Raw genomic sequence first — 20,185 nt, 5'->3', positions numbered from 1 at the left:
CCCCAAGTGCTAGGATTGCAGGTGTTCAGCCACTCTGGCTCACAGGCAAGCTCATGCAAGCTACATTTGCTCTGAGAAGTCTGTGGTCTCTGTATCGCCCCCATCAAACACGTAGGTGCTTGTCTGGCCCTTCTCTTCTGCCGGTCTCCTCACATGACAGCAGTATCTGCGACACAGGTGACGCAAAGACAAGCTTCCGGCGGTACACTGGGGCTTTCATCGTCATGGGAGAGTCTGGAGCTGGGGTGTCTAGCTCTCAGGTTTGCAGGCGCTCGCTTACCCCACAGCAGCACACCTCCGCCCATACTTTTCCTGGCCAGCAGAACAGGGCTGTCTCTTCTGACAGTGTATCAGTTCATTATTTTAAATCAAATAGTTGTGTGTGTGTGTGTGTGTGTGTGTTTTCTCCCCCAGTGGTGAATCCATCCCACTGGTGTCAGTTCTTAGAAGTGAGAATTTTCCTTCCCACCTGATCACACAAACCCAACAACCAAGAAACATTTGTAATCGTCGTCTGTACTTTACTAAACACTTTGTGTTTAATGTATTTTAAATTATAAAGAAATTACAAGGAATTCCTAAAAAATTTAATACAAAAATATTACAAGTTAGGACACGTAAGCATTGGCAGATGACATTTAAAGAAGCATGCAGGGAGGGCAGCGTAGGGTTAACATTTTGACTGTTGACAGAGCCTCGGCAGAGAAGAGCACCTCAAAACCAGGTGTGCAAAACCAGGTGTCCGGAATGGCTTTTCCTCTACTGTTGTTTTCAGATGAATATATATAGGAAAAAATAAATAAACCAGTAAACTTTAATGCGCTACATATTATACTAGGTAAGAAATCTAATTCATGATAAAGTTATGAGAGCTAGGAAATCGAAAGTAACCTCCCTGCAATGGTGGGTCAATAGATTTCTGCTCAACTTCAGGCTCATACGGACGTTAGTCCTTGGCAGCCCAAGGCTTTCTGGAAAAGTGTGAAGACAGAATGTCATTAACAACCTATGCCATGCAACAGAAACGAACCCCTTGAAAACTAAAGCTTGTTAGCTTTAGCAGTTGCAGCGAGGGCAGGACAAGGCTACAGCTGCCTGCGTCTACAAAGGAAACCCAAAGAAAGCAGAGGGCAGGGAGAAGGCAACTTGACTAAGGGAACCAACTATGAGAGTTGGGGGAAACTGAGGCAGGATGCGCCTTGGGATGGTCCTCGTTGTTTACTGGGTTTGTACTGAGATCAGCAATCAGCTACCGGTGGGAACCACTGTGGTATGTTTGGTTGGCATGGACGGGAGAGCAATAGGAAGGGAAGAGCTCCTGTACTGAAAGCCCTGAGCCACATACTTGGTGTGCCTTGTGCTACTGGATGCTAAGCTAACAGTAATCTTAAGTCTTAGTTCACGTGTGAAATCCTCTAAATAAACTACCAGTATTTCAAAATCACTCAGGAGTCATCATTATCCTTAGCTGATTACATGCTATCATTTAACAAATATAGAAAATAATCCCTTCATTTTAAAAAATCTTATCCCCTGCAAGAAGTAATAAAATAGCAAAAACTTTAATTTCATCTATGGGTTTCTTTAAAGTATACATCTTGGAAACAATGTTTATGAAAACAGTGATTCCCATGGCAGTTTAGTCACTGGAGATAGTAAGAACTAGGACAGATAGGTTGTAGTAGGGAGGTCTCTTGGAGCAAAATCATTTATTCTACACTGAATAGTGGGGGATAAAAGCAATTGAAATGTAAACAGGAACTTGTAAACAAACACCAATCCCTCTTCTTACTTGACTAAATAGTCTATATAAACCACATAGATATCAAAGGTTTTATTTATGTACACAGCCAACATAATATCAAAATATATTTTATTCTGGACCTCTTTCAGATCTGATTCAAATTACAGTTGTCAAAGCAATACAATGCAAAGGGAAAACTGCAACAATACACACACACACACACACACAATGTGCCTGGAAAGGATGAAAGGGTCATTGGGGACAAATCACTGTGATGTAGAACCAAAATACATCATAAGTGTCATTGACATGGTCCAGGAGAGATAAACATCTGTATCAGTCTTCCTTACACAATCATCATGAAGATTGAACAATAAAGTTCTTAAGCAGGTACAAAAAGCTGTCACGGGCTGGTTTACACTTCTCTGTCAGCTTTAAGATTAACTGTGGAATAAAGAAAGGCTGCAGACGTCATCACCCAGTGCTAAGGTAGGCTCACAGAACTAGACCCAAAGGATTTGCAAAACTCAAATAAAAACATTATATACAGCAACAATGTCAAAGTCAGGAAAGAAAATCACTTCTGTATTTAAGGATGGCAGAGATATACAATGAAGTCTGCCCATTTGTAATGACATGAGAAAAGCACACCAGATAAAACATGCAGAATGTTTCCTCAAACTTATCCAGAAATTCCAAAGAAAACATGAAACACCTTGCTAGGTTAAAAAAAAAAAAAAAAAAAAAAAAAAAAAAAAAAAAAAAAAAAAAAAAAAAAAAAAAAGAAGAAGAAGAAGAAGCCTATTTATTCATCCTGCTTCAACACTGTCACAGAAGGGCAGAAATAAAGACTACTATAGACACCTCAGAACTGCTATATAAAGACACAGGATTCTAAACGAATGGATTAAATAAACGTGAGCACTCCCCCCTTTTTTCTCTCCTACATTTGACTAGGATTGTGTATTAAAAGACTGATATTAAATGTGACACTTCAGAGCTATTACCGATCCCTCCCTGATGATTTCAGACAAAAGGAGAGAATGAAAAACAAACAGAAAACCGCCCCCAGGGTTTCTGTAGGCTGCCTGCTAGCCCCCAAATGCTGGCTTTTGCTGCTGTGCCACAATGCTGGTCCATGGAGGCAGGATTTCTGCAGCAACTGTGCAAGTACCGCTCTGAGCTCCTGAGAATCCAGCTTCTGAGGAAATGTGCCATGCGCTTACAAAAACACAAATGGTCTTTAAAAGAGCAAGACAGCACTGTCTGAGATGGTTTTCCTATGCATTTAGTAAAACTTGTCATGTGTGCTTGCAGAAGCCTGGTCATCCGTGATTCCTTTAAATAGCAAAAGGCCCAGTCCTCTGCGGGCCTCTGCTCCTCATTCATAGTTTACATTACTCTTTTAACAAAATCATTCTACATAAACAGATAGCTCCTTAAAAATAGTACTCTTTCATTAAATCTGATCGACAGAAAGAATCTTAAGGAAAAAAAGGAGTGCTTTATAAGTGAAAAGTACAAATCTTTGGCCTATCTCTTGACATTTTTATGTCAAAAAGCAAAATCACCCTTCATGTGATTCAATCTATTGATTACTTTTTGCACCATAATTTGTTTTTGTATACCACAAAAGGAGGCACTTTCAGCATCTGTAAAAGGTGTTTAATCCTAAAACATACTCACTAAAGGATAACTCATGAAAACAGGATCGCTACACTCTAAGACTATTCCAGTAACCGCTCCTGACTCATCTGACAGTCAATGATATTACCTGATCATGGAAAACAGTAGGGTAAACCGAAGTCCCCCAAGGTCACCTGCACGGAGTACACAGGTTCCTTCACGCCTGTCAAGGGTGGCAGCTGCTCCCTCCAGTCTACTTTAACCAATGATATTCATTTAGGCCTCCTATTGTCTTCCTTACAGTAAGCATATAAAACAATGATCTAAATGAACACCACAGAAAGTCTACTGGTCTCTGGATCTTCAGAGCCAATTCTCAGAAAAAGACAAGAAGGAAAGTAGAGAACCCCATGACGGCATTGACACACTCGAGTGTGGTCTCAGGCGATCGTCTGACTGCTCGGGTGAAGACGTGGTGCGGTGCGGTGTCTGTGGAGCGGCATTGTGGCACGTCAGCAGGCTACAGGGACAGCGAGAGCAGCAGCAAAGCACAGCTCTACGCTCACCTCACGGACGATCAGCCTAAAGGTGGATGTCTTCAGCCACATCTGCGAGGGAAAGACCCGAGGCTTTGGGATAGCAAAGCTCTGCACTTCTCTTCTATCAGACAATCTATCACAGCTGGTGTGCTAAAGTAAAATAGCCAAAGAAATAGGAAAACCAAACCAAACCAAACCAAACCAACAAACACACACCCAACAGAAAGCAAGACAATATTAGAAAATTCAGCCGTCGTTTTGGCAGCTGTATCTGAGGAATTTGTGACTGTCTTTGAATCAGCTGGGAAGAATGTCAATGACTGTATGCAAATGAAGAAAATGTCCATATCAAAATACAAAAGCACTATCAACAGTCACCTCTGACTTCAGGTTCAGATTCAGTGCAATTGACAAATGCAGCGCTGGAGGAAATGCAGCTTAGGCATACTCAAAACATTTGTGTCTATTCCTGGGAGCACATTTAAAGATTATTGCACAGTTTTTTTTATTTTTAATATTATTTTTAAACAACAGAGGCCAACAGATGTGACCCTCTTGCAGTAAAAGCAAAATCTCAAGTGCCAGATACTCAGCATTTTAGAATTCCTAGAGAGCCACAGAGCAATGGGTTCTAAATATTTCAGTGTGACTGAACCCCCAAAACACCTGGCACAAACCATAGATGACTGCCTCTCTGGATGCAACTCTTAATATTATTACAGTATCGTAGTCCCCACAAACGATGGGGTAGATATAACAATGTGTGGTAACATTTAAGTGTATTCATCCTCTTTACCAAAAGCAAATGCCACCCTAGCTTAGTGAAGCCAAGACCTGCGTCAATCAACGCTGTTTTGTAAAGAGCAAGGCAGCACATACAGAGCATCAAAGCTGCGGGGCTGGGTTAGAGCCGCTTCGTAGAACACAGGGTGAGATTCAGGAGTCAAAGGCCTCAAAAATAACTACTGACACAAATAGTGTTATAAATTTGCTAAGCAATTTCTTATTTAAAAATTTAAAGATATAAATTTGACAACTGTTCTTTCTCTTCAGAACCAACGCTCCTGGGTTCTTCCATTAATATCGACTGTCCTGTCAACTACCTTCACAAACACAGCCTCTGGTGAACATTTGTAGGTATATCTTACTTTTAGCTCAACGTACGAAATCTGATTGGATACCTATATCTTTTTAAAAAAAACCTGATATAAACGAGTAAAAGACATGATATAGTAGTGATTACTGGAAGAAACAGCAGCTTAGATCTACGTTGCCTGACAAAGCGCAGCCTTCGCGCCATAGACGTAGGCAGAGGGCTAGCCTCAGCCATCCTTCTCCTAAGTTCTCCATCACTGCTATCCAAGAATACCTCAAAGCAAGCCTTTAAAAACTGTTTTTAAAACTAAGGTAGCAAACATTTAGCCATGTAATGGCAGTGTTATATGCTGTAACCTTGCTTTGTAAAAAGAAAAGTAACATGAGAGATTTTTTAATACTGGAATCTCAAATATGTAAGCTTCTATACAGAATGATGGACACTTTGAGAAGCTAATCCTTATCCAGAAATATTTTAATCTCTTAAGAAACAAAGTAAAACAGACAAATGGTAAAATAAAAAAAAAAAAAAAGCCCCAAACTATGTTGCTCCTTCTCACAATAGTGCACATTTTAACCATAATTTAGTTATGGCTACAAGACGTCAGAAGATTATTATTTTTTTTTAAAAAAAATCTCTTCTTTATGGTATTAAAAAAAAGGAAAAAAAAAGGTTGTGCCCTTCTAGTCTTTAAATTGGCAGAAATATGTCCCCCAAAAGAAACTATTTTATTTAAGCGCTCTCTCTCTCTCTCTCTCTCTCTCTCTCTCTCTCTCTCTCTCTCTCTCTCTCTCACACACACACACACATACACACACATACACACACATATACACACAGAGAGAGAAAGAAAGAACTAAAACAAAAAAAACAAAACAAAGCTAAGCTAAGATCACACCCTTTGCTGATGTGTCTCAGAGAGTGACATGACAGAAGTCATGTAGTTTCCTATTATTCCAATTCCCTCCACAATATGCACCTATTGAGTATATGCTCTGGGAGCCATCAAATGTACCAAACATCTACCTCTTCCAAAGAATGCAGTAAAATATTTTTAAGAGTTTTTTTTTTTGTTGTTTAAAAGGTGAGAAAAAAAAAAAGCAAGAAAATGATTCACTCCTTACTTCATGCATCCTTAATCTAAACCAAAACAAACTTGGAAGTAAGAACCAACTACTGCCGCAAGCTTCTGTTAAGTCCATGTTCTCTGTACATACAAACTGCGCACTACTGAAGGGGAAAAAGAATATAATCCATGGTGTCTGCTGACTCAAAGGGAGAAACAAGGCCGTCATTAAAATTCAAAACTGGGACATGTGTAGTTTGCTCTTATAACACATATTCCTTCTCTTCTGGTTTTCATTTCCAAACTTCTAAACGCTACTTAAAGGGGGCACAGCAGGTTAGATCCCAGCACTTGGTGAGCATAATTCACAAGCTGGGATGAGACTGTCATCTTCAGGGTACAGCTGTGTTCATATATACTGCATGTATATATTTCTCTTCGATTTGGCTGTAGTGGACTGGCCATGGTTCAAGTGGGACTATAGTAGTATATGGGTCAGGGATAGTCTTGTGGCTATGTACACATTCATAGTCGGTCCATGGCTTCCAACTAGTAACGCTATTTCCGAAGGTCTAAGACACAAACCTGAAAGAGATGACAACAGTCAGCCAGTATCAAGAAATCTACTTTACTTTGCAAGCTTAACTTCTATAAAGAATACAGTGTAATTTACAATCTGTTTCTAAGATGCAAATTCATAAAACCAAGGTAACAAATCATGGAAAGAAGCCTTAACTGAAGGACGTCAGGTCACTATGCTGTGATGTGAGCCCTCCCGAGCTACAGTACCAGAGAAAGTGCTGCTGAAAGTTTAAGGACTTAGTCTTTATAGTCAGTAAAAAGGGGATGGAGAACACACAAAGCAGACTCGGATCTGAACAGAACGCACCAGGGGTTATGGGGCCATCTCAGCTAGCAGCTCACTTTTCCTCTCTCCAGCCTTCCTGCTTCAGAATGGCAGAGGCTCAACTACCGTTTGTTTTCCCACAATCTACTAACAACATCCTGAAGGTCAGTACCAAGTATCTCCCCACAGAAACCAGCCTCCATTCCTCATCCTTCAACACTCCTTTACAGAGAGGAGAGGTGGGAAGCAGGCCTTAAAAAGACCATTTACCAAGAGATACTTCATTACATTTAATTCCAAAAATGGAAGGTTTACATTGAAACCTCCTCATTACTTGCTTATGAAGACTCTTTGGCAAAATCACCCCTAAGTTTTATTTATATTATGCAAATGTAATAAACATATTTAGCACACAGCCCAGGGAGGGGTGTTAGGAATGGTGTTGATACCTTAACCAAAATTTATTATTTTGTAAAGAACACAACTATGCCCCTAACATGTCCCCTTGTCTTTAATAATTCATGTGCATACTCACTGAACCATCCGAAGCACTGGCTCCAACTTTGTCTCCTGCTGCATTCCAGCAAACTTCAAAAATTCCACCTGTTCCCCTGTAACTGTGAACTAAAGCACCTGTCTAAAAATATGAAAAACAGAACCTAAGTATCATTATAGAAATCTGTAATATGGGAAAGGAACTCACAAAGCCAATCCTCACCCCCACCCCTCTTGAGGATCTCTAAATAGTTAATGGTTGCTTGAGGAAAAAGAGACATTTTCTTCAGTGGTGTACCCACTGCTAAGCTGCCTAGGCTCCCATTGCAACTCTACTCCAACCCCCCAGATGCCGATAGATGAAGAGAACTACATGGGAGGAGCGAACTAGTGGGAATGTGACAAGAGAATAGTGGAGGAAAGCTAATCAAAGTGCACTGTATCATTTATAATCATATCATAGTGAAACCTGTTAGTATGTGTAGTTACTGTATAGTAATTTTTAATTGGAAAAGACAAGGAAGAGAGGAAAAGGCGAGGGAGGAGAGAACCTACTTAAGAGGCTACTACAGAATTACAGTAATCCATATAAACTTAGTATAAATAATTAATTTAAAAGGCAGTATATGAGCTCAAAATAAACTGTCAAAGATAAAAGAATTTATAAATAGACTGGGTCTGAGAATGAGTCAAAAATATATGATACATTAATTTTTATGCAATCAGAGGTGGGACTTGGTTTCAAATAACAATATAGGCAGGTTTTAAACCTCTAGAAATAATAATTCTATGGTAACCCTTTCACAAATGTTATCAGACTATCCTTAAAGAATGGTTTCAGCACAAACTGCTTTTCTAGTGTTGGTGACCATTCCCACTAGGAGTTTTAGCTTCTTTGAAACAATACCTACCATGAACAGTGAATGCAGAATACAAAGCATTCTTGTCACCAAGGGACATATACATTTTGCCAAGAGGAAAATGCATATCAAAGACAAAATGTAAACATTAAGAAAGACATTGTGTTCATGCTGTTTACAGCACGTTTCCTAGAGTAGAAGGAGTGGTCCAGAGGTAGTCCAAAGAAGATAAAGGAAGAAAAGATATACATATTCCTCTTGAAAGATGTTACAGAAGTTCTCTAAAAATGTGTCCAAAGTGCTTTAGGGTAGTTCCTGTTCAAATTCAGCCCAACATCATGTGCAAACCACAGATGAAGTGTGATCAGAAATTTGAAAAAGTTTTGTCCTTTTTAAGAGTTTTCATGGATGTAGAAAACTGAAGAGAAAGTTGAGTAGAGCAGTGTTAAGTATCTATCGCTACTGAGGAAAGAAAGGAATGAGTGGCACAAACGCTGTAGACTGCAGACCTTCCACTGATGGATGACTACAGACCTTCCACTGATGGGTGACTGCAGACCTTCCACTGATGGGTGACTGCAGACCTTCCACTGATGGGTGACTGCAGACCTTCCACTGATGGGTGACTACAGACCTTCCACTGAGGGATGACTACAGACCTTCTACTGATGGATGACTGCAGACCTTCCACTGAGGGATGACTACAGACCTTCCACTGATGGATGACTGCAGACCTTCCACTGATGGATGACTGCAGACCTTCCACTGATGGGTGACTACAGACCTTCCACTGATGGATGACTACAGACCTTCCACTGAGGGATGATTGTGGAGTAAACAAATGGCCATCTGCCAGCCATGAACAAACTACTTCTCTACCGACCTACTGTAAGGACAGGCATCACTCTATCTCTAAGTTCATACAGAGCAATAATGAACCCAAACAAGTCTAAGTAGGCAGAACTATGACAGAGAGAGTTAGTGGGTCACATCATCTCATCTCTATGCTGGAATAAGACACCACCCTATTGACTGTCATACCTGCAGGAGGCACACTATGAGAAACATGAAGGAACAATCCTGCATATATCACCAGATGCCATCTGCCATTTCACACTGAACTTTCAAAAGGTAAAATGGTTCAAAACAGCAGAGAGCTGGCCATGTCCCTTACTTAAGTGAGCTACATTTCACTAAAATTATTTTTTCACAATGGATTTCCACTGGAAAGTCTTGCAAACATTTAACAACAACTATAAAGAATACGTATTTATTAAGGAAATAGACAGATAAGCAGATATAGCACATTCCTGAGTAATGAACTCAACGTAACTTATAAATTTAGGGATCAAACAAATGTAGAAATGTACAGTTATTTATTTTGGTACCTGCTGAAGAATAAAGCACCAAGAACAGAAAATCTGAAGAATAACAAGGATCAAGACACATAATGTACACAGTGATTAGACCTATGACTGTGGATTCAGCTATGAACACAAGTACTGATGGTTCAAAATCCTTGGCCATTAGAGAAAGGTGAACTGAAACTACTTTGAGCTTCTATTTTCCCCAGTCAGAATGGCTGTCAAGAAAAAAGTGCCAACATGCTAATAGGAGTACAAACTAGTATAACACTACAGAAATCACTATGGAGGTTCGTAGAGAGTGAGGGAGAGAAGCAGAGGAGCCGTGCCCCAAGCACACAGATGAAGGACTCAGTCAACACACCAGAGACATGTACATAGCTGTACTATTCAAGATGAGAATCAACAGATGAATGAAGAGAACAAAGGAAACATGTATACACAATGAAATGTTATGTAACCTTAGAGAAAATTAACCATGACATGTTACAGGAAAATCAGTAGAGCTGGAACGACAAATAAAACATTTCCTCTTAGGAGTATCCTGCATTTTAGCATTTGTTAATGTTGGTTGGAGTGCACATCATGAAACTAGAGTTACGGTTATGAGAAGGATTAGAGTGGTCTTAATGAGGGAGAGGACAGCATGAGGCCGGAATGGCAGCTGGGGGAAGTGAAGGTAGGGGTGGGCAGAGCGTCAGAGAGAGAGAAGCAGGAAACAGGTTTAATAAAATCAAAATATGTACAAAGTGCCATAATGATGTCTTTAGTTTAAATGCTCGTTTTTAAAAGTAAAACTCGAGAATTTTCAAAACTGCAGAGATCTCAGCCTACATACTGATAAGGTTACTCAGCTTCATTCTCATAATAACGTAAGCTTGGAATCTCACTGAAATATCACCCTCCACCTGGAGACTGGGCCCTGCTGAGTACGAGGCCATCATCGGCCACGAAGGCAAGGATGGCCGGAAGCTCTTCGGGATGGGCCTTTTTGAGCCAGCAGACATGTAATTTCATGAAATATACTCATGTGAATGGTTTGTAGCAAGTGACTCATCAAATACACTACAGTGGACATCTCCTCCAGAATAGGAAACGGCTGCCGACAATGCATGAGCATGCCCTACACCAACACAGGGCGGTTCGCGGGTCACAATGTTAAAGCTAAAAAGTGAGAGCAAAAGCAACATACTGGCTTCTATCTGGGGGCAGCTCTTTATCGTCCCTGAAAAGATAGGCAAGCGCTAGGTCACTGAGGAGATATTGTCCTTTTACCTCAACAAAGTCAAGTTTACAATAAGCTTCTTCATTTCATATAGACCATGCGGCTCAAGAATCAAACAGGTAAAGGAGAGATTTATTTCTAAATTGACTTTGCACGTATAAATGCAACTTTTAGTCAGTGTTGATTTAACTATAAAGTGCCAAGTGCTCTTAGATTATTAAAACTAAGCATTATACTGATGTCACATAAAGGAAAACAAAAATGTAAGTAAATAGATAAATGCTTCTAATTTAGTAAATGTAACTTAAATTAATGGAACATACCTGTGTGTTCCAGATGTGCACACACTTGTCAAATGAGCCACTTGCCAGATGCCTGCCGTCAGGACTAAAAGCCACACTGTACACGGGCTCTTGATGTTTTGTCAAAGTATGGATGCAAATCCCTCGGTCTACGTCCCATAACCTAACTGTAGAATCAAAAGATGCACTAAAAATGGAAAGGGAAAATAATTTTTTAAGTAACCAAATACTCTGTTGGCCTTGCCTCTAGCCTCCCACATTCTGCCCATCCTAACAGGCGAGCAAATTAAAGTGCTATAATCCAAATATTGTGGGAACTGGCGGGGAAACATGCAAAAGACTGAAGGCCCTGGCCCCGCCCAATCACTTTACTCCCAGCAATCCTGGTTATTGGTCCTTGGTTCTCAATCTCTTTATAAAAAAAAATGCTGATGGACTTTTATTATCCTATGCCCAAATGATCTGCCGTTAACTGAGATAGAGAGTCTCACTATAGAGCCCGGGTGGGTTTCAGGCTTACTTTGTTAGGCACCCTGGCCTAAGTGCTGGGTTATAAGTGTGTGCCAATATGCAAAACCTATTGGATAAAAACTATTGGGTTTTATTCATATTGGATTTTATATTAATACATATAAAAAAAGCAGTAAGCCCTGAAATTCTAATATTAAAAACCCATGTTTAAAGGTTCCCACTGAACTTTATTTCCCTCAAGATATGCCTCCTGTTTTCTGCCATATTTTTCCCAAAATTTTTATGCATGAGAGACTCAACAGGAGAAGTGAGACAGACACATCACCTTGCTAGCATCAGGTTGGCATTTGGATTATTTGTCCCTGGTCCTGTCGGACTCCATTTAATAGTATAAATTTCTTTATTATGTGCTTGCAAATCATGGACACAGTTATCTTGCTTCATACTCCAGATCTAAACCAAAAGAAGAAATGTGGCAGTTTCCTGAACAACAGATACTTTTAAAAGCATGATCTTTAAAGTAAAACAAAACAAAAACAAAAATGCACAGCCAAACATCAAGAGAATAACAACAAAGAAATGTAAAAGTAGTTGAATGTGGTATTTAACTTTGATCCATCTATTCCTGATTGCAAAACTTGAAGCTGAGTGAACTAACTCATCTCTACATTTACAAAGCCCTTGAACTAGGTAGGGTTCCAGTAATTTAGCGGTGTGTGTGTGTGTGTGTGTGTGTGTGTGTGTGTGTGTGTGTGAGTGGTCTAGCATCCTTCGAGGCCCCTGGTTCAGTTCCCACACACAAACACAAACACTCTTGAAATGCAGTAAACTTCACACAGTGCTTTGTAGCTCAGGAGTTTACAGTCCTAGGAAATGAGGCTGACCATACATTTCTAAAACTTGGCTTTTGTTTTCAAGCTTTTGGGTCTGGCAAGCTTACCATGTCACTCCGGTAACCCTTGTCACATTCCTCTTTCCACGTTGCTAATCTTCTCAAGCTAAGGAACTTTGTTTCATGAAGTTTATCATCTATAGCCTGCTGTTCATAACACACCACCCACTTCATTTCTGCTTTGAAATCCTCTGTGACCCAGAGTTCTTTGTTGGGTGAAAAACCCTGCAATCTAGACCCCAAGGTGTCTAGTGCTAGGCTCTTCAGCTTGCAGCTCAATCTACGAAACAAGTTTCTCTGAATATTGGCATTCCTTTATATTATAAGTGTTAACGCATGTGCATGTGAAGAAAACACAAGGCGAAGACAGGGAAGCCAGCATGGTGATATCATCCTATACCACCCAGCATACTCTTGAGGATGTGCAGGACCTCAAATTCAAAGGCAGCCCAGGCTACGCAGTGAGATTATGGCACACACACACACACACACACACACACACACACACACACAAACAGCAACAAAAATGAAACCAACCACAACCAAAACAAGGCTAAGGATGCAGCTCTGCATTGTCACGCTTCCTTAGCATACCCAAGTCCTACATTTGAGCCTGGAGGTTAAGGGAGGGGAAGGAACACTTAGCCTTTTCCTAGAAAACCAAGTTCTTTTCCTGCAGGACCACCCTATTTGTAAGGGTTGTCACTACGGTCCCTGGTACTGAGGCTGAGGAAAAATGTTTTCAGTAGAGCATGTGTGGCATTAGGAAGTGAAAGGGCTCAGTCATTGCAGAGACTAGCACTAAGCTGGTCTTTACCTCAACATGATGTTTTCACTACCTGTGGGATAAATCTTCTATAAACTCTTCTATAAGTTGCCTTCATCATAGTATCTTAGCATAACAAAAGTAAGACACTAGCTTTCCTAGGTTTCCAGTTTGAAGACAACAGAGAATTCACAATCTCCTTGTGTACAGATTTTCATAGGCCTCTTATACATTAATCTATGCCCTTATAGCCTCACTACCAGTGAGAACTGTGATAAATACAGCAGCATAATTCACTGCATAGCCATTCTTTTAATAGAATTTCCTATATTCAAGTATGTAAGCATTTCAGAGGAAACAAGATTAACCAATAAAAAGCTAGAAAAGTCCTCAGTTAGGTTTACAGAGCAAGAGGACACTATTTATTTATTTATTTATTTATTTATTTATTTATTTATTTTAGGAAGCCACAAAGAGAAAAATAGTTTATTCCACAAAGTAGCCATTTTTTATTTTCAAAATGTGATTTTTTTATTAGATATTGTCTTTATTTGCATGTCATATGATTTCTCCTTTCCCAGTTTCCCCTCAAAAAAACAAAAAACAAAAAACAAAAAAACAACAAGAATAAACTCCTGTTGTCTCCCCCCCCACCCCCCCGGCTTGCCACCCCACCCTCTCCCACTTATTGGCCCTGGCATTCCCTACACTGGGGCACAGAACCTTCACAGGGCCCGGGGCCTCTCCTCCCATTGATGATCGACTTTGCAACGCAAGAGGACATTTGAAATAGCTTTAAGCCAGGTACGGTAGTACAAGCCATTACTCAGCATTCAAGAGGCAGGGGACAGTGAGTATCTGGAATTCAAGGCCAACCAGATCTATATAGCTGAGTTCCAAGATAGCCAGAAGTGTATGAGACCCATGCCCCACAAAAAGAAACAAAAGAAAAGAAAAAAAAGAAGAAGAAGCCTTAAATGCCCATGAGACATAAAGCACCCACTATCTGAATTACCTTCAATGTCATGTCATCTGAGCAGGAGGCGAGGAGATTGCCAGTTGGGTCCCATTTGATAGCATTTACTTCATTCTAAAAACAACAGTATATTTATATTTTCATTTTATACAACGGGCTGCCACTATATACATACTTAAAAACTATTCTTAAATATTACTTGATATTATTCGCTCAAAATACCCACTTATAGAAGGGAAAAGACTTCTTACCGTGTGTCCCTGGAATGTTTTGATAGGTCTGTCTTGTCCTAATTTGCAGACGTGAATGCACATATCTGTACTACAAGATGCAAAGGTGTTGTTGCTCTGCCAGTCGACATCTAGTGCTGGAGCTAGAAAGGAACACAGGTGGGGTTTTGGACTGAGCACGAGTGTCACCCAGGAGCGTTAGCTCTGAAGCATATCCTAAGCAGTACTTAAAGATTTTACTATTCATTCACTCATTTGTATGTACACTGGAGTCCTGCTTGCATGTATGTAAGATGCCCTGGAATTGGAGTTACTAAGAAATTGTGAGCTGCCACATGGCTGCTAGGAACTAAACCTGGGTCCTCTGGAAGAACAGCTGGTTCTCTTATCCACTGAGCCATCTCTCTAGCTCCTCCTCTAACTTTTTAAGAGAGGGAGACAGAGATGGAGATCAAAAATGCCAAAACCTTTCAGCTGCGTGATCACTGTGCAGGGTAATCCATGCTGCGGACTGGAGCCTTTGCTTTTGTATAACCAAATTTTACATATGTGTACACACACACACACACACACACACACACACTAAAAAAGCTGGAGATTAACTCTTTTTATTTCTATTTCATTTTCCTGTGCCTGTATAATGGATAGAAGACTCTGGTTCTACCAATGAATCACTGAACCTGTTAGCATGGGGATCCTTCATTCAGAGGCTGGGGTTAACACCCCACCTCTAAACTCATACTCGAGGATGCTGCCAAAACCAAGCAAGAAGTTGTATGCTGATAAAATGCTACAAATTACAAGTCGGATAAATGAATCAGAGCCATCCCCATGGTCAACAACAATGAATGCTATTGACAAAAACGTTCTTTTAAAAATTCTTGTAAGTACCTCTGTAAGAAAAATCAAATGATTTGCTTTAAACAATTTAAAATCTCAAATGTCCAAAAATTGGCTAAGACTTATGCTGCCTGATTGTAGCTCAGAGGAGTACATATTTCTTTCCCTTACAACAAGCAGCAATGGTTCTGTGACATTCGCCTCATAGATCAGAGCAAGGGTAGCAAGTGACTGGGTTGAGTGTGAACACATGAAGAACCTGACTTCACACTCCAGTCAGCTGTGGTGGACTCAGGGCTTTCACAGGGGTAAAAAAAATAGGACATTTAGACTCAGCCTCAGTGCAACGCATTCGCATGGTCTACAATGCTAGAAAAAGCTACTTTCTTTCCTTGGTGAGGCTGTCAATCCCACAGGGAGACGCAGCAAAGTGTGGGATGCTTTCCCCAGCAGCTTTTCCGGGATGTTTCCTAAACCTATCACTTCACTCACATCTGCCAGGATAACTTCCAGAGGGATGCTACCTGCATCAGCCAGCAGCTGTGGCACCCTAGTCAGCAGCATGTGACTGTCGGCAAATATTCGGTGTATCCATTGTGAAGCTAGCCGTCCTGTTCACGTCATCTGCCTTCAGGCTCACCCTGACCAGGAGGCGAAGTCTCATAACTTCCCCTCTCCAGACTCCTGGGCTTCCTAGTCCTAAGCTTGCTTCACAGAGAAAGAAACAAAAGCCCAAGATGGCGGGAGGGGACTCACTACTCCTGCCCTAGCTGAGCCTGGGCTTCACAACGGTCCCTGCTGCTACCGGGCAGTGTCTGCCCAGTGGTCCAGGTTCTCACTGGACTGGCAGTACCTTCCATCTCCCTGGTCTTTCCTTCAGCTGTTCTTCTCTGGGTGACCTCACTGGCTCTAACGCTCCTTCTTCCCAACACCGCTACAAGGATTTCCTTCTGCTTTAGTCCCTTTCTTGGATTCCCAAGTATAGATTGTCTTCCTGCCAAAATCCTGATTCAGTAAACATTACAAAATTAACAAAATATCATTCTTTAAAATAATAAATTTATTTTTAATAAAATGTAACTCTAATATTACGAAGTAGAAAATAAGGGAGGGAGAGGGGGAGGCTGGAATTTTTAGTTCTTTTAGAAAATAATTATGCAAAAAATAATATGAAGAAGGTCAAATGTCTGACATGACCTCTAAAAGCCCGAGTGGCCTCCAACCTTGAGAGGAGGCTGACAAATTGCAAGATACACAAAAAATAGACATGCCACGGGTTCAGGGAAAAAAGGAAACTATATCCTCTAGTCAGGCAGGACTCCCTTCACTGGGAGGCCCTTCCCACAAAACTTCTGACCAACAATCTGTCTTGCCTACAAGAAGTACAGAGATAAAAATGGAGCAGAGAAGGAGGGAATGACTAATTAATGACTAATTAATTAATGATCTAATGACTAATTAATTAATAGAGACCCATCTCATGGGCAAGAACCTGACACTACTACTGTCTGTTATGCTTGTAGACAGGAGCCTAGCATAACTCCTGTCCTAAGAGAGGCTCCACCCAGTAGATGACTGAAACAGATGCAGAGAGTCACAGTCAAACGTTAGGTGGAGCTCTGGGAGTCTGGTGGAAGAGTTCGGCAAAGGACTGAGGTACCTGGAGGGCATAGATACTCCATAGGAGTTCTCAGAGTCTGAAACACCAAACATAGAGCATACATGGGCTGGACCTAGGCCCCAACACACATGGAGCAGATACGCAGCTTGGTATTCATGTGTGTTTCCCAACAACGGGGGGAGGGGCTGTCCCTGACTCTGCTGCCTGCATGTGGATCCTGTTCCCATAACTAGGCTACCTTGTCTGGCCTTAGTGGGAGAGGATGTAGCTATTCCTCCTACAGTGACTTGATGTGCCTGGGTGGGTTGGTACTCAAACTCAAGGGGTGTTGGTACTCAAGGGGGATCACCCCCTTCTCAGGGAAGGGGAAGACAAGATGGGAGAGGGGTTATGTGTTGTGTGTGTGTGTTTGGGGGGGGGCAGTGACTAGGATGTAAAGTGAACAGATAAATTAATGGAAGAAAAAGAATAATAAAAAAATCAGCAGGACATGGGGAAGGACCTTTGCATGACATGTGTCTTACTTAGTTAGGGTTTTACTATGAACAGACACCATGACCAAGGTGACTCTTATAAGGATAACATTTAATTGAAATTGGTTGTAGGATCAGAGGTTCAGCCCATTATCATCAAGATGGGAACCATGGCAGTGTCCAGGCAGACATGGTGCAGGAGGGACTGAGAGTTCTACAACTTCAACCAAAGACTGCTAACAAACCACTGACTTCCAGGCAGCTAGTCCACACCCACAGTGACAGCCACACCTTCCAACAGTGCCACATGGGCCAAGCATATACAAACCACCAAAACATGGAAACCAATTAACATATGCTGTTGGTTGTGAAGACTGCATGTGAGAGAGGGCATTCTAAACATAAAATTAAGATTTTTCTGGATTTTTCAATCTTCTAGGCAAACTTGCCTGATGAAAAACATGAAATGAATTGTGAAATATTTAAAAAGAAAAAAGAAAATTGTATAACTAAGAACTTCAGCTAGGAATGCTAAACTCAGTGTTATGATAAAAGTACCTGCCATGTTCCTGATCCCCTGGCAACCCAGGGAAACACTAGGGAACAGTCAGTCCTACGACAGGCCCAGGCAGTGTAAGGCTTTTAGGACTACAAACCTAACACAACATGTACCCAGCACATGGAAGGCCTGTTTATTATTATGGTCACATTTTACACACTTAGAGGAAACTATGAAAACTAATTTCTCAGTATCATACATTTTAAAACTTTTAGAGCTAAAATGAAAAACTCTCTGATTTTTTTTTTTAGAAATCCACTTAGATTCCATAATTTTGAAAAGAATAAACCTATGAAGAAAAAGGTACATTTATTTATTAGTAGTATTTTCTTATTTCTTACTTTTCTCTTTGACAATTACCTGGCATTTTTAACGGCTTTACTGAGATATAATTCACACACTTTAAGTGTTTCAGTCAATGGTGTTCAGAGTATTTCTTTAGTTTTAAATTTTGTGACCAAATACACTATGGTGGTTGAATAAGATGCCCCTCCATAGGCTCAAATATTTGAACACTTAAGTCACCAGCAAGTACAACTGTTTAAAAGGATTAGACCATGTGCCCTGCTGGAGGCTCTGAGGTGTGCTAGTTCCCGTCTCTCTGCTGGCCCGTGCCTCAGGTGTAACGCTAGTTCCCGTCTCTCTGCTGGCCCGTGCGTCCGGGTGTAACGCTAGTTCCCATCTCTCTGCTGGCCCGTGCCTCAGGTGTAACGCTAGTTCCCGTCTCTCTGCTGGCCCGTGCGTCAGGGTGTAACGCTAGTTCCCGTCTCTCTGCTGGCCCGTGCGTCAGGTGTAACGTTAGTTCCCGTCTCTCTGCTGGCCCGTGCGTCAGGATGTAACTCTAAGCTACTTCTCTAGCACAATGCTTATCTGCTACCATGCTTCCTATCACAGGAACTGGCTAAACATCGGAAACTGTAAGCAAGGCCTCAGTTAAATGATTTAGTTTTTAAGAGTTGCCTAGGTCATGGTGTTTCTTTGTAGCAATAGAACAATGACTAAGAAACGCATACCAAAAGTTTAACTAGTTATAAAGACACAAATTTATAGTATTACTTGTATTCAGTTTGTTAGTCAGATAAGGCTAGAGACTGTGATTGGGCAGTGGACGAGAAAGCAGAGCTGAAAGTCTCAGAGAGGGGACAGAGAAACAGAGGGATGGAAAGGAGGAGACAAGATGGAAGCTATAGGAAAAGAAGATGAACCAAATCCACGTGGCCTAAAAAGCCACAGTATCATAGGACAACAGAGTAATATAGGGCACATTTGCTCTGTCTACGTGTGTAACTTGTATTTATATCAATAGCGTTTTGAGTTTTTGTGTGAGCATTTTGAGGGTTTAAGATTTACTGTTATAAATAGGGGCTGGGGGTTTACAGCCAGCAGCCACCATTCTTGGCAGGCTAGCTTCAGGGCAAGGATGACTTGGGAAATGCAAGCAAGGGTTCGGCAGCAGGCTAAAGGCAGGAACCTGGGAAGACATCAGCTTGCAGAGCCCTATCTCACTGCGTTAACGTAGATTGATTTTTAATAATTACTTGCTACAACTGTTATGGACCTATCTCCTTACTTTTAAAACTTCCTAAATACTACTACTAAGCACTAACTCACAATCCCTCCACCTAACCTCAGTTCTAGGTAACTGGGTGGAGAGATGGCTCAGTAGGCATAAGTGCATGCTACAGCAGCAAGAGGGCCCGAGTGCTGATCCCAGCCATGACAAGCCAGGTATGGCCATGCTTGTGTTGAATCACTGCCTACAACATTTTGTGGATGGCAGACTCAGAAAAGCTGCTAGAGCTTGCTGGCCACCGGTGAATTCCAAGTGCACTGTGAGACCCTGCCTCAAAAGGAGGGGGGAGAGAGAGAAAAAAGAGAAATTAATTGTATGTTTTCCAATAGTTGGGAGATTTCAGTATCTGTCTCTCAAAATCGGATGGTCTACAGATGGAAAAGCAGTAAGAGGTTAAAAAAAAAAAACAGTCATGTTAACACTAAATGCTAACAAATCAGTCTACATGTTTACAAGAAGAGTGAAACGAAATTAGCAATCAGCATTTGAGAGGCCTCTAGAAAAGCCCCAAATACTTAGAAACCAAGCAACATAATTTAAATTGTCCATCAGTTCAAAGAAAAAAATTCAGTCAAAAAGTCATTTTAAAAGGAATGGAAAACATGTATATGAAAAACAGG

General features: G+C 41.0%; 1 protein-coding gene across 7 annotated transcripts in view; it reads right to left on the bottom strand.

Annotated features, from left to right (window-relative positions):
- Positions 1-517: 517 nt before the first annotated feature.
- Positions 518-20,185, bottom strand: part of Tbl1xr1 (TBL1X receptor 1) — a 137,557-nt gene continuing 117,889 nt past the window's right edge. For all 7 annotated transcript variants that reach the window (XM_031376440.1, XM_031376438.1, XM_031376443.1 and 4 more), the window contains 6 exons: positions 14,521-14,642; positions 14,309-14,383; positions 11,961-12,088; positions 11,186-11,351; positions 7,454-7,555; positions 518-6,656 (listed from right to left, as the gene is read on the bottom strand). In XM_031376440.1, the coding sequence (XP_031232300.1) occupies positions 6,630-6,656; positions 7,454-7,555; positions 11,186-11,351; positions 11,961-12,088; positions 14,309-14,383; positions 14,521-14,642 (620 nt within the window). In that variant the 3' untranslated portion in view covers positions 518-6,629. The remainder of the gene's footprint in view (positions 6,657-7,453; positions 7,556-11,185; positions 11,352-11,960; positions 12,089-14,308; positions 14,384-14,520; positions 14,643-20,185) is intronic.

The sequence above is a fragment of the Mastomys coucha genome, unplaced genomic scaffold, assembly GCF_008632895.1.
Source record: "Mastomys coucha isolate ucsf_1 unplaced genomic scaffold, UCSF_Mcou_1 pScaffold17, whole genome shotgun sequence".
Lineage (NCBI taxonomy): Eukaryota > Metazoa > Chordata > Mammalia > Rodentia > Muridae > Mastomys > Mastomys coucha.
This window is presented reverse-complemented; position numbering and strand designations above follow the sequence as displayed.